Source organism: Phoca vitulina, unplaced genomic scaffold, assembly GCF_004348235.1.
Source record: "Phoca vitulina isolate PV1807 unplaced genomic scaffold, GSC_HSeal_1.0 scaffold9, whole genome shotgun sequence".
Lineage (NCBI taxonomy): Eukaryota > Metazoa > Chordata > Mammalia > Carnivora > Phocidae > Phoca > Phoca vitulina.
Window position 1 is genome coordinate 14,663,871 of NW_022589712.1, and position 21,194 is coordinate 14,685,064.

Here is a 21,194-nt window from a genome sequence, read left to right on the forward strand (position 1 = left end):
TTTTAATTTGGGGGCAGAATCTTCAAGATGATCTGGAAAAACAGGAAAAGAACTTACAGAGGTTTGGCTCTGTCACCAACCAACTGTTAAAAGAGTGTCACCCACCTGTGACAGAAACTCTTACCAACACGTTAAAAGATGTCAATATGAGGTATGTTGCGTGCTAATTTTACACTGTTACGCATTATTTATATCACAGCCTTATTACAAATAATAATGCAATTAAAACTTGCTGGCATTTTGAATTTGAGCTCTACAGGTTCTATTCTACTAATGTTTCAATTATCACAAATGAATTTAAGGTAACTAAATGTAGTGAAGAGACTTAGAGATTAAAACTGCTATATACCCCAAAATTGACCTCATTTCTACTCTGTGCCCTTGAACTCCAAGTGGGGAATATTACCTGGTAAAATTATGTCAAATAGAAATGAGGCATCTCTGAATTATTCCCATATTCACATGAAGCAGGATCCTGAAAACTAAAAGAGCAAATAACAGCATTTGGTAAGAGGTGTTAATCTGCCCATGAGTGTTTGCTATTGTTTCCAGATGGAATAACTTGTTGGAAGAGATTGCTGAGCAGCTGTACTCCAGCAAAGCCCTGCTTCAACTTTGGCAGAGATACAAGGACTACTCCAAACAGTGTGCTTCTACGGTGCAGCAGCAGGGGGATCGAACCAACGAGCTCCTGAAGGCAGCCACTAACAAGGACATTGCTGATGACGAAGTTGCTACGTGGATTCAAGATTGCAATGTATGTTTGGGAACGCTGGTGTTTTCCCACCGTGCCAGTCTTAGCCATCTCAAGTTTAGCAAGGCTAGTGCTGATATGTGTAAGCTTTTGGTAGGTCTCGGTATGTGGGACAGCTATCCAAAAACTGCTTTAAGTATCAAAGAGCCTGTTAGGTTTTCAGAACACAGTTGCACATGTATTAGATTTAAGAGGTCCTTCCCACTGTTTCTTTTTTATAAATGAGTTGTTTTCCCATTTTTTCCTAATGGAGTACCATCCTTGTGAAGATTTAGGTCGTTTTTACACATTTGTCACTATTAAGAAATAAGAGGGTATGGAGAATAATGTTTTATCTTTTAAAAATCCACCGTGAAAGGTATTATCTAGTTAGGTCCATTATTTCTTATGTAAGCATCAACATAATTATTCTTCTAAGAATTTAATAGTAGAAAGAAGTCTTTCTCTCCTGATTTACTGGTATACCTCTTTTTAATAGCTTTTTAATATTTCTTTTTTTCACTGAAGTTGCCAGTAACCTACTTTAGGTTTTCAGAAACAGTTCTCTTGTTTCACCCATTACATGCTTCTTACTATTTGTCCTTATTTGTCTTTATTTTAATGAACTTGTTTCTAAGATCTTCTTGTAAACTTTCCCAAATCAGTTTATTAGAATTAGGCAAGTTATAAAAACGCACATAAATTTCAACCTATTCTAATGCCTTCACATGAATATTGAATAATCACTTTAGAGCTAAAGTTTAATACTTGGGATAAAGATAACATAATGCTTTTCTCTCCTCCTTCCACATAGTTTATCCTTACAGAATTTGTCATTTTTAATTTTCAATCCTCCTGAGTTAATACATACACACCTATTTTAGGGGGTAATGCTCCAAATTATTTCTCTGAATTTGTCTAAGGTCTATGTCAAGGTCAAAGCTGCCTTTTGTTTTTCTCCCTCTCCTAGGAGTCACTGTCTAGGTATAGCAGGCTCTGTTCTTTTTTTTTTTTTTTTTTTTGAAAGACAGCAAAAACAAATTAGTTAAGTTTATTAAATGGTGAATTTATACATATGTCAAGATGAATATCTTGGCTGATCCCAACACAGAAGAATAAGTAACAAATTTTCACAGCTATCTCCCATTTTTGTATTATTGTAAACTTTTTAATCCTACATATAATGATTAAAATATCATACACTCTTCATTTATATTGGGATAAAACCTTTACTAAACATAATTAGGCCTTGAAAATGGAAGTGTAAACAGAATGAAGAAAAGGAATAGAATTGCTAATTTTTGCTAGCAGGCTCTATTCTTTCCACCATCTCTGGTGGAGCACCAGCAACAAGTAGAAGAACCAGTCATTTATCATCTCTTAGTGGTAGATGGAAACCAGAAACAGGGAATTTCCATTGGCTTAATTTGGAGCATTTAAGAGTGTCCCACAAAATGTGAAGGGCAGAGAAGCCATGGAAAAGAACGGAGATAGAGTCTGCTTCAATCCCTGCTCACCAGGGCCATTGCTGGAGTTCTAGGCTCCACTGAGATAGGAGGATCTGCTGTAATCACTCTAATGCAGCCATGTGTATGAAAGATGCTGTTGACAAACTCATCCCTTGTGTATAATATTAAGCAAGAAGAGGTAAAATGTAGCATTATGTTTTTGATTTGATATCAACTACATGAAAGGATAGGAAAAACCTGCCCAAATATTTCTGGTTATTGGCTCTGCTTGTAGATAATATTTCTTCTTATGTATGTTTCTCTGCATTTCCCCCAATGTCCTACAATGAACCTATGTGACTTTTATTATAAGAATAGTACATGTATCTCTAAAAATGTTAACACACATCCATTTTTGAAAATCAGATTTAATTCATGATTTTTCTGCAGGTGAAGGTTATTTAGCGTAATAATTTGATAAGTAAGAATTGAGTGTTCCCAGATGTGTGGTCCTTTGCTGATTATCAGTTTAAGGAGTACACTTACCATGGTGTTTCATAACAGGCATATTTTCATCATCTATAGGATCTCCTCAAAGGACTGGGGACAGTGAAGGATTCCCTTTTTGTTCTCCATGAGCTGGGAGAGCAGCTCAAGCAACAAGTGGATGCTTCGGCGGCATCAGCCATTCAATCTGATCAGCTGTCTTTGAGTCAGCACCTATGTGCCCTAGAGCAGGCTCTCTGCAAGCAGCAGACTACATTACAGGTATGTTACAGAGCTCATATTCGTAGGTGTTATAAATTGGCTTTCTATAACATCTGAGCCTAAACACAGGAAAAGAAAATTTTTTCATCATTGAGACAACACCTCTTTCAAGACCAAGGAATTAAAAAGTAAATGAACTTGGAAGTTCCAATGAGGACAAGGGAAGGTGGGAGTCTTACACTATTCTTTGCAATGTGATTTTGCCCCTAAAGCAATGCTTCCTTCTATGGTACTGAGTAAAATACATTCGACTAATAAGTACCAAATGGCTTTAGTGTTGACATTCATGTTTATAGAACAAGTTTTTGCCAAGAATCAGAATCTTTTTCTGTTTGGTAGTATATTTTAAAAATGACTTTAATTGGTCAATTAATACATGGTGTCTAGGAGTAATTCTAAGTTTTCAAAAAATTACATGAATAAAGAGAAGAACGGTTAAATTATGTAGCCTTGTTTCTTTAGTTATGGCATCTTGAGGACGGCAATTTGACACAAGAATATGAAAAATAATTTCAATATCCAATTGCCCTTTCATTAGATATCTAAATACCTATCTTCTTTTGTGGGAAAAAAAAAAAAAAAGGCTGGAGTTCTTGACTATGAAACCTTTACCAAGACCTTGGAAGCGTTGGAAGCCTGGGTAGTAGAAGCTGAAGAAATATTACAAGGGCAGGACCCTAGCCACTCGTCTGACCTTTCAACCATCCAGGAAAGGATGGAAGAACTTAAGGTAAGTACATTCCAGTCCTAGGCCTAGATCTGGTAGCATTTGTCCTCAAAATCTTAAGGAATACTCACAACTCCTGACATAGGCCTGCTTTTTATTTTGAGCTTCCGAAGAAACCCTTGCCAGCTCTGTTTTGCTGCAATGTGCACACACTGATTTCACACCCCAGATGGGAGCCGGCCAGGGGCAGTCCTAGGATTCCCACTCGCTCCTTCTTCCCACCTCTCGTCCCTTCCCCTGCCCAGTGGGTCACCTCCTCCTTCAGAGCCCTTGAGCCTCCCGTCTCCCTCTCTACCCTCATCCACTCCTAGGCAAGCCGCCTATGTCTCAGACCCCGGCAACAGCCTCCATGGCCCTCTGTGCATCCACCCCAACCCCTCCAACCCACAGCTGCCAGAATGATCTTTTGCTTTTAAAGGGTTTTACTTACTTATTAACTATTTTAAACATTCAGTAAATAAAATGATAGCAATAGACATGCCAATTTCATCATATTATTCCTCTGCTTCAGACCCTTCATAGGTTCCTCAGGGTGCTGTCAGGGTGAAGCCCAGTGTGGATTCTCATGCCCAGTGGACCTGGCTTCCATCTTCCTAAGGGTCTTGTCTTCACCACTGTTCATCTCAGTGTCCATCACAGTGCTTTCCTAGCATCTGTTCGTATAATGTCACCTCTTTCTGGAATTCATTTTTTGTCCCCACCAACTCCCTTGCCACCAAAAGGAATGAACTTTTGTTCATTTTATTCAATGTCACTCTCTTAAGAAAGCTTCCCCTTTTGTTCATGGTCAGGCTGCCCATGACACACTTTCATAGCACACTATTTTTTTTTCTTCAGAATTTTTTACATACCATTTAATTACGTTCATGTGATTAGGTGACTGCTGTTGTGGAATAGTACTGCTGGAATAGTGTCTCACTGTCTGGAAGCCCCGTGAGAAGGACCACTGCCTGTCAGTTTTGTTCACGGCTGATATCTATCCATGAAAATTCTGCCATCCGCCAAGGCTGTTGTTACGCTTTTGACTTCAACAGTTGGAAAGATTTATTCTGTCTTTATGGTAACGAGCCTATTTCAGAGCATGCAGAGAGAAAACACACACAGCCAAAGGTGTCCTGCCATTTTTCTCTTCCTATAGCCAGTTTCCCAGATGGAGTTACAATACCCACAGGAAAACCAGAAGAGACAGCTTTGCCCTGTGTTTAAAGGGAAGGAGGAACTCTGAAAGCTTTGTCAGCTGAGTGTCACCAACTTTGGGATTGGGGCCAAGGACCTAAAACTGAAGCTGCTAGGATAATATGTGGTGACATCAAAGCTCGAAAGGGATCACATTCATCTAGCAAGCACTCAATGGCCCTTGTTTACCCAGCTCTACCACTTACTAGCTGGGTGGCCGTAAACAATTCACTTACCATTTCTGAGCCTCTTTTTTCTCTTCATAAAGTCGGAATAGTCATGGTACTTACCTTAGGGGATTGTTTTGCAAATAAAATGAGTTATTACCTGTAAAGCTCTTATACTACTATTTGGTTCATGCTCAAGAAACGTTAGCTATTACTATTACAATGGTTACCATTATAAATATTCTTATTGGTATTAGATAATAAAGGAGCAGATTAGCATAGACAAATGGAATATAAAGGGTAGGAATAAGCCTTTTCAGTCATCAGCATAATTTTCATCCATCAGCAAGTAAGTAATTCACAGAAACTGCTAAACGTCAGTGGAAGCTAGTGAGGAGCTGTGGCAGTGGGAGTAGGAGCAGGGGAATGGGTTAGGAGACACAGCTCTTCTTTATTTGCAGCTCTGGAGATGACAAGTCAGTGGCCTAGAAATGCAGGGGAGACCAAAGACCTACTTCTTCCTGAAATCAGAAGGTCACTGTGCAGTTTGAAAGAACTCTGCCTTTTCTGACCATAGTGCTAAACTGGCTTTTAAATCTTGCTTCCAGGGGCAGATGCTAAAATTCAGCAGCATGGCGCCTGACCTAGACCGTCTGAATGAGCTTGGATATAGGCTACCGCTGAATGATAAAGAAATCAAAAGGATGCAGAACCTGAACCGACACTGGTCTCTGATCTCCTCTCAGACCACAGAAAGATTCAGGTAGAGTAACCAAGAGATGTTTGGGTGATATAAGTGCATGGTTTGTGCATATTTATAAATTCCAAGTCTTTCCAGTGATACTCAAAAAATTTGAACTAGAAGTGGCGAACTCAGATTGTGAAATGGTTTCCCATGCTTGATGTACGAAATACTGTTTTAACAAAAAAGAAAAAAAAAAACTCTTTTTCATAAGAATATATTAAAGGTACATACATAATTTTATCATTTTGAAAACCTACCATTTTAAACTTTTATTCTTTTTTTAAAAATGTACTATCTAACATTGAGAGCTTTGTGGTGGTCAAATTAGAACTGGAGGGAGAGGATATTTATTTAATCTGGTTTTATATGCTGACAATATAAGAACTAACAAACAACAACATAATCATTATTCTTTTTCCTTTGTTTTGTCAGTAAGTTGCAGTCATTTTTGCTGCAACACCAGACTTTCTTGGAAAAATGTGAAACATGGATGGAATTCCTGGTTCAAACGGAACAAAAGTTAGCAGTCGAGATTTCAGGCAACTATCAGCATCTTTTGGAGCAGCAGAGAGCCCATGAGGTAAGTTATGCCGGTAGGTTTTCGGGTAGTAAAACAGTCTTCAGTCTTTGGAAAAGGCTGTCCAATGCCATGTGGAGGAGTTCAGGCACTGTATCTCGGGCTGAGTCTGCTCACATGTAGGCATTGTTCTGCCTTCTTTCTTAAGCTTGAATGTGGTCCAGTTCTTTGCTTCCATAGTTGGTTTTAAAAATGTGGCAGGCTTCAATATCCTGCAATGTATACTGCCAGAATTGTGGTAAAAGTCTCCTTATGGAGGGTGTGGGGGGGGGAATCAGGGGTGTGTGTGGAAGGCATGCAGAAAGTTAGACAATTTTCAAATTGAGTTCAATACTACGTTAATATTGCCAAGGCTAGTTGCTTGAGAGATTATGCTTTGATCACAAGTCTTTGATAATGAAAATTGAGTGTTCTATAAAAAAATACCCATATTTTGTACTTGGAAATCAAGTTATCAAATATCTCCAAGAGTACCTCGTGATCAAATGGCATTATAATTATTTCTTAAGAAACACCAAAGAGAGAACTAGATACAAAAAGCAAATTAATTAATTTGCTGTTTGTCTCAATTTTGCTGTTCATTGTTATAACCACATTGGCCCACATGTTTCTGAAATATACACAAATGGAGAAATAGGATTTACCTAAAAGCAGAGAAAAGCTTAAAGGAACGTAGAATGAAACTAATTTTAAAGCATTTTGCTTAAATTTTAAAAATAGAGGCTTTATGTATAAGGTATTTTTAAGTCCAGTTTTATCAAGTTGACTGAAGATGGAATTAAAGACAATGAATCAAAACTACATTGAGATACCACTTTATACCTACTATGATGGCTATAGTGAAAAAGACAGCAAGTATTGATGAAGGTATATAGGAATTGAAATCCTCATACATTGCTGGTGGAAATGTAAAATGGTGAAGCTGCTTTGGAAAACAGCTGGGCAGTTCTCAAAATATTAAACAGAGTTACCATATGACCTGGCAGTTCCACTCTTAGCTTTATACACAAGAGAAATTAAAATATTTGTCCACAGAAACTTGTGCAAGAATATTGTTCATAGCAGTGTTATTTATAATAGCCCAAAATGGGAACAACCCTAAATATCCATCAGCTGATGAACGAATAAATAAAATTGGTGTATCTGTATAGTGGAATACTACTCAGCAGTAAAAAGGAATGTGGAGATGATGCATCCTGCACATGGATCAACGCTGGAAACATTATGCTAAGTGGAAAGAAACCAGTCACAAAAGACAGTACATTGCATGATTCCATTTACATGAAATGTCCAGAGTAGGCAAATCTGTAGAGACAGAAAATAGGTTAGTGGTTATCTGGTGCTCATGGATTGGGAAGAAATGGAGAGGGATGGCTGAGTGTGGAGTTCTTTTTGGTCTAAAATCGATTGTGGTGATGGTTGGCACCAAGTCTATAACTATACTAAAAGTCAATAAATTATACACCCTATATAGGTGAATTGTAAGGTATCTGAATTATATCTCAATAAAACTGTTTAAAATGTAGCAGAAATAATTTGAAAAACTTTTTGTTGAATTTGTTTGTAATGAAATAATTTTATCAACCAAATTAGATTAAAAAACAGTGAGTTCGGATAAAAAAAGAAAAGAAAAATGTGGGGTTTCTTAAATCTTTTTCAACTTTCTGAAAGGTCTTAAGCTATTCTCTACCTGAAAATAAACAAGAATACAAATTATATGTTAACCAGTGTTATTAGGTGATTTTGAAAGAAGAGAAACATAATTCTACTTTTAGTCACTTAGTTTTTGTAAGCAAAAACTAAACTTTATCTTTAAGTATATCTTAATTGATTGTTTAAAAATACATTCTGGATATACTTCAGGATTTCACACATATCCTGATACGACTGGAAATATTTTTCAAAGCCTTGCTAAAACCAGAATTTTGGGGAAGTTACTAGAAAAGTGGTCACTAAAATTGGGAACTCTGAAAGTATGTTTTTATGTTTTTACAAACAATAGTTGTTTCAAGCAGAGATGTTCAGTCGCCAGCAGATTTTGCACTCGATCATTATTGATGGGCAGCGTCTTCTAGAACAAGGTCAAGTTGATGACAGGTAGGATCTTTGATATATTATTATGAAGAAAGGTTTCAGTAAATTAGTCATTTTCTTTTTAATGAGCAGATTAGAGGGCATATGTCTAATCTTCCTCAGGCAATTGTACTGCAATGGAGCCTCAGTAATTGGAGGAAAGGCTTGTCTGAATCTCTGAAACTGCTGAGTATTGAATCTTTTTAAAGAACTGCTATTATATTACATGAAGGACATAGAGTAATTGGAAATCACCTAGCCAACCTTCTCCAGACCTCTGCAGGAGACTGGAATTAATGAATAGATCAGAACAACCTGTATTAATGATGTATCAATGGTTTGTAAACAGATGCTTCTACTCCTCTCATACAGTTACAGAAATGCTATTCCTCAAAGGAGCACAGAGATCACTAGATCATCTCTCTTACTTATAGATGAAAACTTGAGGCCCAGAAATGCCAACTGATGTGACCAAGGTCACTCAACTAGCCACAGAATTGTGTATCTGGTTTTTAGTGAGGACCAGCCAGCCAGCTTTCCCACACCATGGTAATTCCAGGCTTGAAAATGGTTTGCCACCTTAAGTCAGATGACACTCTTGACACATTGAAATCCTGCTTCCTCTTCATTTACTTAGCAGATTACCTCTTTATTAAAAACGAAGAGGTAAAATCTAGCTCCTCTTTTGACTTCCTGTATGTGAATTGCCGATTTTGTGCTATATTTACATTTCCTAGAAACAATATCTAGTCTATCCCATCTACCTTATGTAGTGATATTTGGAGTATAAACCTCATTGATACTTACACATTTACATAAGAACATCTTTCCCATATTAAGGACCAGTAACTGTGATTATAATTAACTTAGTATTTTTTTTCCAAAAAAAAAAAAAAAAGAACATAAATCACTGTTTTCGTTAAGAGGTTTTTTTTTAACGTTTTGAAGCAATTTCAGTTTTAAGAGGATATTTCTTTGGAGGTAACATGAAAGATTTTCATGGTTAAGCTTGGAATGACAAAATGTGATACCGTATTTATTCTATTCCAAAGTAAGCCAAACTTAAACGTGAGCTTTACTGAGAATTTAAGGCCCTCAAAATAAAACAAATTCAAATGCAATTAACTTTTTCTTTGCTTTATCTTCCCTCGGTCAACTCTATAGAAGTATTATAAAAGTTTAAGCCAGTAAGTAAAACAAAATTTAAAATTCCCGTACAAGCTAACATCTATTAAATTGTAAATGTTAACAGTTAAGGAGAAACACCGAAGAGAGGAAAATGGGAGGTTTGGACCGAGGATGCTTCTGAAAATTGCAAGAGAAGAAAAATATTCAGATTAGAGCATGAAGGCCCCAGATTACAAATGTATTGTGTTTTAAAAGTTTGTTTATAAGTTTTGTGTTTTAGGGTTCAAGTTCAGCCATGAGAACCGTGTCATGTGTTAAGTACTTCCGCGAGCTGGCAGGTGGCTCAGGACAGTTGGGCTCTACAGAAAGTGAGGGTGAGGGCTCCAAAGAGATCTTGGATAGTGGCCTGATGGAAAAGCAGCGTGCGGGGCACTTTGCCTGTTGTAGGGCATTCTCAAGTCCTGGAGTGAAATGTCTTCAGAGATGATAGATGCTTGTAACTTCTAGGGGAGCTTCATGAGCCTAATTCATCACATTTAATTCTACTGCAATTAGATTATTAACATCAGAATTTCCTTTCAAAAACAGAAGCACCAGTAACACATTTGGTTACAAAACCAAGGTTTAGAGTAGGCTAGATGATAGGACATGTCAAGGACATAGGAGTCCACAAGAATAAGTTCAGCTCAGATTTGAAGCCGCCCTCAAGAGGAGAGAATAGTGTATCTAGGGAAGAAAAGCAAAACTAACACAATAGAGAAAAAACAAGTAATGTTACACTTTAATATTAAAATGTGAATAACACCCTAATTTACAAGGAAACTCATTCTATTTGATACTGCACAAACCAGTTCTAGAGCTACAGATTGAATGTTAAGGAAAACTTCCTAAAAAACTACCAACATTTTTTTTAAAGGTAGAAAACACAGAGGTAGAAAGGACAAATTAAAGACCTGAGATTATTTAGCCTGAAACTGAGAACACTTAAGTAGAATTTACTGTCTCTAAGTATGTGGACAACCTTCATACAGACAGTGATGACTACATAGTTTTCATTTTTCAAGAACAAAATGAAGTGGGTTTAAAATGTAAAATGGACGATTTAGATTAATACGTGGAATAATTCACTAAAGATTAGGGCTGTTTATTGTGAGGGAATATGGAGCTTCTCCATCTCCCTCCGCTCCCCCATGCCACCCCCCCCCACTCGTGATCTCTCTCTCAAATAAGTAAATAAAAATCTTAAAAAAAATTTTTTTAAATAACATGGTTTTAAAATAAATAAATAAATAAATAAATAAATAAATAAATAAATAAATAAAATGGTTTTATTTAAGTGGCTTATGATTCTAGCTGAAATAACCCAGTGTTGTTCCTCCAAAGTGGCTTGTAATTCTGGCTGAAGACGGAGGTTTATAAGAAAGTTTGGTTCTCATTTTCTTTTTTTAAAAATATTTTATTTATTTATTTGACACAGAGAGAGCACAGGCAGGGGGAGAGGGCAGAGGGAGAAGCAGACTCCCCAGTGAGCAGGGAGCCCAGCACAGGGCTTAATCCCAGAACCCTGGGATCCTGACTTGAGCTGAAGGCAGACACTTAACTGACTGAGCCACCCAGGCTCCCTGGTCCCCATTTTCTCCCTCTCGCTGTAGCACTCACAAGATGCTGTCACCTGCTGCATACACTGTTTGGGCCCCTTCCCACTGCATCTGCTACCCTATGCTCTCTCCCCACTTGTGCATTCAGGCAGGGAATAATTAGTGACCTTACAGATAGGCCTTTAACCTGTGCTGAGACATGAAAATATTCACTGTTTGCAGAAACCAATAGTTATTAATTTTAAAAATTACTTGAAATAGACCTGATAAAAGATCATGGCGTGATATTTGAAAACCTCTGCCCTAAATCACTTCTCAGGGCTCTTTAGGGTCATCGAGTGTATATACATTGTGTGTATACATGACTTACATGTAAATGCATCCAGGGTAACAGTGTTTCCTCCCTGTGTAATTATTTCTGCACCAGGGATGAATTCAACCTGAAATTGACACTTCTCAGCAATCAGTGGCAGGGAGTAATTCGCAGGGCCCAGCAGAGGAGGGGCATCATCGACAGCCAGATTCGCCAGTGGCAGCGATACAGGGAGATGGCAGAGAAGCTTCGTAAATGGTTGGTTGAAGTGTCCTATCTTCCCGTGAGTGCTCTCGGAAGCGTCCCAATACCACTGCAACAGGCAAGGACCCTCTTTGATGAAGTGCAGGTAAGGTGCAAAACACAGGCTTTTTAAACCTCTTCTACATTTCCGCTATACACCTTACCCTCGCCTCAGTTCTTCACCAGGTTCCTGGAGTGACACTGGAATGAGGACAAATATTGTCCCAAAGTATCAACAGGAACTTACAATCTGATTGCATTACAAAGTCCGTATTTAATGATAGTCTGGTCGGGCCCAGCCGCTCACAGACCCCGTCCACGGCCCACACCAGTGCATCCCAGCAGCTCACTAACCTTCAGCATGGAGGGAAAGGCAATGGCCAGGAATGGAGCACTTTGCATTGATTATAACCATGAGCAATTTAAACGTGTAACTTGAGTATTCCAGAAAAGATAAAAGTCTTAGTCCTGTCTGAGCTCTTGGTCTATTCCTGGTTTGGCCCCTTCCTTCCATCTGCCTGGAAACCTGGGCCTCCAGCCCTTAGATGCCTCCCTCCTAGCACTCCGATCAGTCGTCCCCAGTATTTCATGTCTCCTCTTGCTTTGGAGGTCATTGTTTGCTGCTTCCTTTCTCCTGGGAGACCTCATCCTCCCATGGCTTCGTCTGCCTCCTACTAGCACAGAAGGGTCAACGTGTTATCTTCCAGTTACATCTACCTCCTGAGCTTTCAACTTATGTATTCAACTGCCTTTAGATTTATATATATATATATATATATATATGCATCATAGACATAGTATACTCCGTGGGTTCCCACGGAGCCTGTAATATCTGGATGAGCCATTCTCTGGCAGTCCCTTGTCCCATGTCCCCTATTCAAGGAAATGTCATTACCAGCTATCTGGTCTGTCAGTTAGGAATTTTAGAGTAACTCTAGAGCTATATTCTTGTTCTCTCCCTCCCCATTTCTAACACACTCCCAGTTTCCATCCCCACTGCCACTACCTTAGATGAGGAGCTCTTGATTTCTTACCTACAGAGACAATAGCTTTCTAACCTATTTCAGTGTATCCAATATATGCCCTTTTCCATTCCATTTTCTACCCTGCTGCAGAGTGTTTTAATCCAAACACATCACTTCCCTGCTTAATATTCTCCTGTGAATCTCAATCACTTTCACTATTAAAAAAATACCTGTGCAGGGTGTGATCTTGTATCATCTTCTGCCACTCTTTCACCTGTCTACTGTATTCCAGTCCCTGAAAACTACACCGAGGTCCTGAATTCATCCTACTGATCTCGTGTAGTAAATTTGCCCATCTTCATTTGTCTGCGTGGAAGGATTCTTCTCCCTGACTCCTGGCCTTCGTCACACTAGGTCCTTCTTCATCTGACTGTATTCATGTGTCTTCCAAGACTCATGAAGACTTTTCCCTTTGAGGAAGCCTGTCTTGCATCCATGTGGGTTAGATATCTGAGCACGGGTCTTTCTTGGAAGTGGGTTATTTGTATGAACCGAGCATCACAAACCTTTTTTTGTGGAAGAAATTAAAAGACCCTAATAAAACTTAAGACAAATGAGACATGTAACAGTGTGTTCCCTGTGCCTCAATCTCCTCGAGCAGTTTCCGTATCGCACTGTGATTGTATTTAACTTGGGGACGGAAATTAAGCCTCCCCTGTTGAACTCTCATTCATTTTTACAGTGCTTCATTCACGCCCAAGTACTAGCTCCATAAATGTTGGATAAAGAGGGCATGCAATGTATGAAAGACTGTAGGGTCGCTTAAACACACTTGCAATAGGGACCTGGTGAGGAAAAGAATGAGAAAGTAAAAAGCTACGGTTCCTTTCAGTTCAAAGAAAAAGTGTACCTGCGTCAACAAGGCAGCTACATCCTCACGGTGGAGGCGGGCAAACAGCTCCTCCTCTCAGCCGACAGTGGGGCTGAGGCCGCCCTGCAGGCCGAACTCGCGGAAATCCAGGACAAGTGGAAATCAGCCAGCCTGCGTCTGGAGGAGCAGAAGACAAAGCTGGCCTTCCTGCTGAAAGTAAGTTCAGCTCTTTGCTCCTGTAGATGTAATGCAGTTTCAGAAGCCACGTAAGTGGTCCTGCTGCGCCCTCCTGTTGTTAGCTTTCCAGACAAAGCAAAGATCGTTAAGTCATACCCTGCAGTATTTTGATCCCCTGCCCTGTGTCTCATTTAAGACTTTGTCCTGTCTTGCATGACCTGGAGAAGTTTCCCAATTTTCAGCAGTTTGTCTTTCAGAAAAATCCCCCAGCTGAGTAGTTTTAAGTCTAATAAGACTGTCCAAGCGACGAATTCTGATTAATGGTCGGGGCTGAGCCAAGAGCCCTGTGATGATTTTATAAATCCAAACAGGAATGCAAAGAGTAGATTCCACTCCCTGATCTAAGACTCTAAAGTGGTTTTTAAGATTGATATCTCTTATTTTACAGCAGGGAAAAACCTATCCAAGAGGACACTCTTGATTTCATCTTAGTTTATCCAAGCACATTGCTATGAGATAAAATTCAGGAGGTATATTAAGCCTTCCGTTGGATACAGAGAGCATACTGATCACACCGCAAGTTTAGGAAGAGGTAGATTTATCCAGACCCCCCACGAGATGCTTCCTCCCTCACTTTCCGTAACCATACGCAATACATAATCGGAAGGCATTGGGTACAGGGCATGGTTTCTGGAGCCAGATATATCCAAGTTAAAACCATAATAAACCAACTTAACCTGGTTAACTCAACCTGTCTGAGGCTCAGTTTCCTCCTCTCTGGAGTAGGCATGATTACCCCTCCTTCAGACGGTATTGTGAGGATTTAATGAAATAATGAAAGTAAACATGTGGCACACATTGAGGATGCAATAAGTGATGGTCATTATCACTGTTGATATTATTTTCATATTCAAGAGTGAACAGAGCTAAATAGGAAAGTTTTATATATGTTGATAATCACCAACACTTCAACAAAGTTGTCTATTAAACTTGGCTTGCCACGTTTGTGGATCACAGATAGTAATTAAAGGTAATGGAACACATTTTGCTTTTATAATGCTTCAACTATGCACACCCTTTGGGTTTATTCTGTTGAATTTTACTTAATAATATATTACCTTCTGTGTGGGAAACAATCAATCAAAAATGCCACTGAACATTTGTTAAAGAACTATTACTTGCACACAGCACAATTCATCAGTAATACAATATGTCTGATTTTTTTTTTCTTCTTTTTTTGCTTTCAGGAAAGGATTAAAAATGTTGTAACTCATTCTGTAGAGATCATTTTAATCATATATTTTTCTTTATTTGTGATGTGATTTTTGGACTCATTCCCAAGACTTTAATTAGGCGAAATGGCTGAGTCACTGCATTTGCTTTTCTTGCCAGTCTGTTTGTTGGTGTGTAAAACATCCACTTTGATAGATGTTTGCAGACCATGACATTTTGTTATTTCCTTGTAATTCATGTAATAAAAAGACTGGATTATAGCTTTGGAATCTAAGCCACCCTTGGAAAGGGGAATCCTTATTCTTCTCTTGTTAAAGTTTATTTTATTTTAAATCATACACTAGGACCCATTTGCCTAAGAAGGAATTCATGAAGCTAAATTCTAATGTTAATGTCATTTTTCTTTATTTTAGTGTATCTTCACATCACTGCTATAATGCTTATCTAATTTTAGCCCTTGATTTAATGCTCTGAGTAAATATGTCAAAATACAGTGATTCTAATTCTGTGGCCTTCATGTTCACCTGCTTCACTATGGCCTCTTAATTTTGTTATGGAAAATAAGAAACCGGCCTTTTCTCTTTTAGATCAATGAACATTCGCTGATGGCATGTTGATAGGTTTCAGAGTGTGTGATGATTTCATTGAGAATGCTGTTCAATTTAGTAAGAGGATCTCACTTTGCTTAGCACTGATGAACTACTTGTAGCCTGGGAACAAAGAGATACTTTAACAAAGGGGAATGGGTACAAATCTGACCAAGACAGACAGTTTGTGTTTTTTCTGATAAATGGAAAGAGGGAATGTGGTTATGCACTCTAGGAAGTTCCCTGAAGGAATTTAAAAGAGAAATGACAATCTTGGGCCAAATTCTCAGTTCAGTTAGAAACCAAAAGACCTTTTGAGTAGGGAGGCACTTTAGTCAGCACTTCTAACAGAAGACAGTTTTGGTCATAGCACCTGTGGGTTGCCGTGCTAAAAATAAACCATCAGGAAAGAACACAGAAAGAGCCCAGACAAGAAAAAACTGGTGACAATGGAAGAGATAATGTGAAGGGAAAGGCGGCATGATTTGGCACCAGGCTTATTACTAAAAGCAATTCTAGTTGTCTTTCTTTGGAACCCAGTAATTTTAGTTGTGGGGAGTGGCCACTGAGAAGAGTCACCAGGAAGGTGGGGGGGTGGACAGGAATGGGAGGTCATAGGCAAAATTAAGGAGATTTGTTTAGGTGAATTTAATTTGAATTGTCTCTGAGACACTAGACAGGAATTAATTTGTAGCCCTAATGCTATAAAGAATCAAGTCTCCATTATGGATCCTATCATTTTTTTTCTTTTAATTAAAAAAAAAATACATGCGTCTGATTAAAAAAATTCAGGTAATAATTAAAGTATGTAGAGTGAAAAATGAAATTTCCCCTATACCACCACCAAATCCTGTGATCTTCCCCAGGGGTAACCACTGCTACAAGTTTGGTGTACAATCGTCCAAAACAACCACATAATGTATGTTTTCTCTGTCACTCTGTAGAGATCTACTGGTCTCTACCACCACACTCTCTACCACTTAACTTGCTGTATTCTTCTCCAGAGCACTTATTAGTATTTGACATACTGGATGTATATTTTTAAAATTTTGCCTCATCTCTCTGCTTCCATTTATTGATTGTTTCAGCTTTTATGTGTTATATACTCAACCCTTTGTGATATACGTTTCAGCACTTTCAAGATGAAGCCCACCCAGTGCCAACCGTTGGTACTTGTGGTTCTACTTCTGTAACAAATCAAATGTATGTACCACATACTGTTCATATAATGAATTGAATCAGAGTCAGGGTTATATTATTTTTACGCTTCAGCCTGAAAGAGATTCCATATCCTCTTTTTTATCTCTTATAAAGCGTTTGAGGTCGTGTAGACACCTTATGGGTGGAGTTAGGAAAGAGGCAGAATAGTGTGATTACCTCTTACCTCTGCAGATTGATCCAGATGCAGATAACATTTTTGAGTACCCATAATATTCTGGGCCTTGTATTTGATGTGTTCACACCATTGCTTCCTCCAGCCTTCCAACAGTTATAGAGTTTGTGTTATGCCCATTTTCATAGGGAAAACTGAGGCATAGCATATTACCTGCTTAACGTCACATACGTAAGTGTAGAACTCAATCAACTCTTCTGATGCTGCCTACAAATGGATGTGGACTCCCCAGTGAATCTTTAATTGTTTCTCTTGGATTAAGAAGAGTGTTTTTCTTTTGTTCCAGTTTCCTACAAAAAAAAAAAAAAAAAGCCATGAAATTTCTTTCTTCTCCCATTATAGGACTGGGAAAAATGTGAGAATGGAATAGCTGATTCTCTGGAGAAACTACGAACGTTCAAGAAGAAGCTTTCTCAACCTCTCCCAGATCACCACGAAGAGCTGCATGCAGAACAAATGCGTTGCAAGGTAAATGACTGGATTGAGCTTTTAGCCGTCACTTACCTCTGGGCTTCTGCTGTCATATTGCCTCTGAAAGCATAATTCAGTCAATCTGCTCCATCTGTGAACATGTAGATGCAAGTTCCTGGATATTGCATTAGGGCAGACAACTCTGGTGAGACTTGGTTGTTGATTTATTGCAGTTGATGAAATTATAGACTAGTTTATGGATTATCTTGAGAAATATAAACACAGCATTAAAAGATATTTAAAAGCTGGGTCAAAAGCAATAAACACAATCTTTTTAAAGCATCTACACTGGAGAGTTGTTCTAGCAGAATAGTCTAGTTCACAGAAAGGAGAGCGAGCCTCAGCAGCCTGGAAATTCTGCAGACAGTGGCCCTTAGGGGAACACCCTGTCCTCCACACTCTTCTGTAAGGAAAACAGGAACTGTAAATAGCTGATCTCAGTTACTGCATGGAGACACACAGTCGTTCAGGTACTCAGGGCCCTGACTGCTTAAAGATCACGATCAACACCTCAAATCGCAATTGGAAGCAAATCAGGAGCTAATACAGACCGCTCCCTGCATTATGAGCTTGCTGAGACCAGTGTGATTTAGTGTCTGTAGGATATGTTCCATTCATACCTATATAGTCAAGTGAAGTGTTTGGATAACAGTTCTCTGCTGAGCAAGATGCAGATCTAGTCAAAACTACCTTTACAAATGCTTTTTCTCCCCCAAATAATACATGTCCTTGTGTTTCCCAGTCATTTGCAAATCACTGCCCTAGAGTAATGCTGTAAAACTTCACAGATACTGGGGCGCCTGGGTGGCTTAGTCAGTGAAACCTCTGACTCTTGGTTTTCTGCCCACGTCATGATCTCGTAAGTTGTGAGGTCAGGCCCCACGCTCAATGCTCAGCCGAGAGTCTTCTTGAAGATTCTCTCCCTCTGCCCCTCCCCCACTCTCTCTTTCTTTCTTTCTAAAATAAATAAATAAATCTTTTAAAAAAAAACTTCACACATACTTAAATGATTTGGATTTTAATCAGAAGTTCTCTGCTTCACACTGGCTAAGAAGTCATAAGCATTAAAGAAAAAATCATTTTTTAAAGAAGTCTTGAAATCACAAAAAGCCTGGATTTAAGAATTTTTCTTCAGTATCAAAATTTAAGGATATCCTTTGAAACTCGAAAGAGACAGATTTATGGGGCGCCTGGGTGGCTCAGTCGTTAAGCGTCTGCCTTCGGCTCAGGTCATGATCCCAGGGTCCTGGGGTCGAGTCCCGCATCGGGCTCCCTGCTAGGTGGGAAGCCTGCTTCTCCCCCTCCCACTCCCCCTGCTTGTGCTCGCGCTCTCTCTGTGTCAAATAAATAAATAAAATCTTAAAAAAAAAAAAGAGGCAGATTTAGGAAAAATAAAAGGTAATACACATTACATCATGGATGGCAAATGAGGAAAATATTATCTTGAGATGTAAATTCAGAAGCATGCAAAGATTAAAAAGTTTGTTTTAAATCTGTGATGTTAAATTTCTAACAAGTGATTAAAGAAAACTGTGATAAACAGAAATGGGCATTTATTGGCCACTCTTATGTGGCAGTGACTACACAGCGTTATCTCAGTTGACATAAACACAGGCTCACGAGGACAGTCTATTATTTCCCTTTTACAGATGTGAAAACTGAGGCTTCTAGAAGTTTAATAACATTTCCGAGTTTGTAAATATCAAGGCTGCCTGAATCCAGAGGCTGTATTTTTACAACAGGGACTCATCTAATGGAGCCTGTGAGTCTGAAACAGTTAGTTTTTGTGGTGGTGGTGTTTCTTTTATAATCCTTACACCATGGATTATATCTGATATTTGAGTTAGGGGCTAGAAATGGGCATTAAAAGGGGGAAATATTTATACTGGTATGACAGCTTAATATGTCTACGAATATAAGCAGAAATACTGCATATTTACTCCACCTGGATGGTTTGGTCTTTCAGCCAAATGCTGTTACCATGGGACCTCATCTCCCAAAATACAACAGTTACAAACATACCCGGCTATTAAGTTTGGAGATTAAAAGGATGCATTTTGGTCCAGCTCTCTGCTCTTCCCCAAACCACCCTTAGCAGCAAAACAAAGCAATTACCTGGAAAATTCAGACTAAAACCTTGTTTGCCTAAATTGCCTGAGAAGTTAGCCTCAGACAGTACCGTTAATTGCCTTTGCCTTCGGAAACTTGTCTCCTGTGTGAAGAGACAAAAAGAGAGGAGAAAAAGCCATGTGAAATACTCTGTTTATACACAGAACTAGCTGGAATCTAAAAGCATCAACAGCTGGCAAAAAGCAAGACTCATACAAATTGCAAAACTGATCATCGGTTCAAAGCATTGCAAAAACCAATGTCAACCCATTCAAATATTGTTTTATGGGTTTTTTTCTTAAATCATTTCCCAAAAGGACAGAGTACATAATATTTTCTTCAGTAACCTGAAGAAATCTGTGTTCCTACAGGAAATGAATTCAGTCCATTATTTTCAACTGAGTAATAACAGCAATGGATCTTTTCAGTGATTACGTTATTAAGTCTATATCATAGAATGTAAACTCACAGTGTTTGAGGATGAACGTGACCCCAGGAGTTTGGTTTTTTGAAAATATTTTATTAACGTGATTATTAACTCAGGACAAAAGTAAAGCCTGGATTAGCAGTTTATGAAATCAGTTTAAAAGTAAAGAAGATCAGGCAGTGATGAAATTTCAACTTAGAAAAGATGAGCCAAGAGGCGCCTGGGTGGCTCAGTCAGTTAAAAGTCTGCCTTCGGCTCAGGTCATGATCCCAGGGTCCTGGGATTGCCCAGCATCCGGCTGCCTGCTCAGCGGGGGACCTGCTTCTCCCTCTGCCCCTCTCCCCGCTTGTGCATGCTCTCTCTATCTCAAATAAATAAACAAAATCTTAAAAAAAAAAAAAAAAAGAAAGATAAGGTGAGCCAAAATGATCAGTTAAATGGTAAATAGATCATAGGAAGATTCGTCAAGCAACCTGGGTTGTTTTATTTTTTTAATTTATTTATTTGAGAGAGAGAGCACACATGCAAGGAGAGTGAGCACAGTGGGTCAGGGGGAGTGGCAGAGGGAGAGGGAGAAGCAGGCTCCCCGCTGAGCAGGGAGCCTGATGCGGGTCTCAATCTCAGGACCCTGAGATCATGACCTGAGCCCAAGGCAGACCCTTAACCGACTGAGCCACCCAGGTGCCCCACAACCTGGGGTTTTATCAGAAGAACTTGGCAAATGACCAGACAACACCAGAGCAAATAAAGTAGACCAAGTGAGATGTTCAAATAGAATGGATGGAAAAATAATTGTATCAAGAGGGGATTCCTAGCACACTTCAGAAATTGTTGATGATAGATATTCATGGGGGTATTCACGTTTTTGTTTTTTTAATCTAGGAACTGGAAAATGCAGCTGGGAGCTGGACAGATGATTTGGCTCAGCTGACACTCTTGAAGGACACCCTCTGTGCCTACATTAGTGCTGATGATATTTCCATCCTGAATGAACGCATGGAGCTGCTGCAGAGGCAGTGGGAAGAACTGTGCCACCAGGTAAGACAAACTCTGTGTGGAGCATTAGCTCAGAAAGGTGGAAAACTGGAAGATGACTTGGAATGTCAAATGGCTTGACCCATGTTTGGACCTAGCCTGTAACTCAGAGTATACACGGAGGAAGAACTCTGGGTTTTGTGAGACTATTTCAGATTAAGAAAATTATATCTTAACATTATATTTGAGATGCATCTCAGCTGGATTCTCTTGCTGTCCCTTTCACTGAC

General features: G+C 39.0%; 1 protein-coding gene across 15 annotated transcripts in view; it reads left to right on the top strand.

Moving 5' to 3' along the window:
- Window positions 1-21,194, top strand: part of SYNE1 (spectrin repeat containing nuclear envelope protein 1) — a 437,497-nt gene that overhangs the window by 351,534 nt on the left and 64,769 nt on the right. For all 15 annotated transcript variants that reach the window (XM_032407632.1, XM_032407640.1, XM_032407639.1 and 12 more), the window contains 11 exons: window positions 18-151; window positions 553-757; window positions 2,767-2,949; window positions 3,533-3,679; window positions 5,628-5,782; window positions 6,197-6,344; window positions 8,344-8,438; window positions 11,568-11,802; window positions 13,554-13,748; window positions 17,265-17,390; window positions 20,812-20,967. In XM_032407632.1, coding sequence (XP_032263523.1) covers window positions 18-151; window positions 553-757; window positions 2,767-2,949; window positions 3,533-3,679; window positions 5,628-5,782; window positions 6,197-6,344; window positions 8,344-8,438; window positions 11,568-11,802; window positions 13,554-13,748; window positions 17,265-17,390; window positions 20,812-20,967 — 1,779 coding nt within the window. The remainder of the gene's footprint in view (window positions 1-17; window positions 152-552; window positions 758-2,766; window positions 2,950-3,532; window positions 3,680-5,627; window positions 5,783-6,196; window positions 6,345-8,343; window positions 8,439-11,567; window positions 11,803-13,553; window positions 13,749-17,264; window positions 17,391-20,811; window positions 20,968-21,194) is intronic.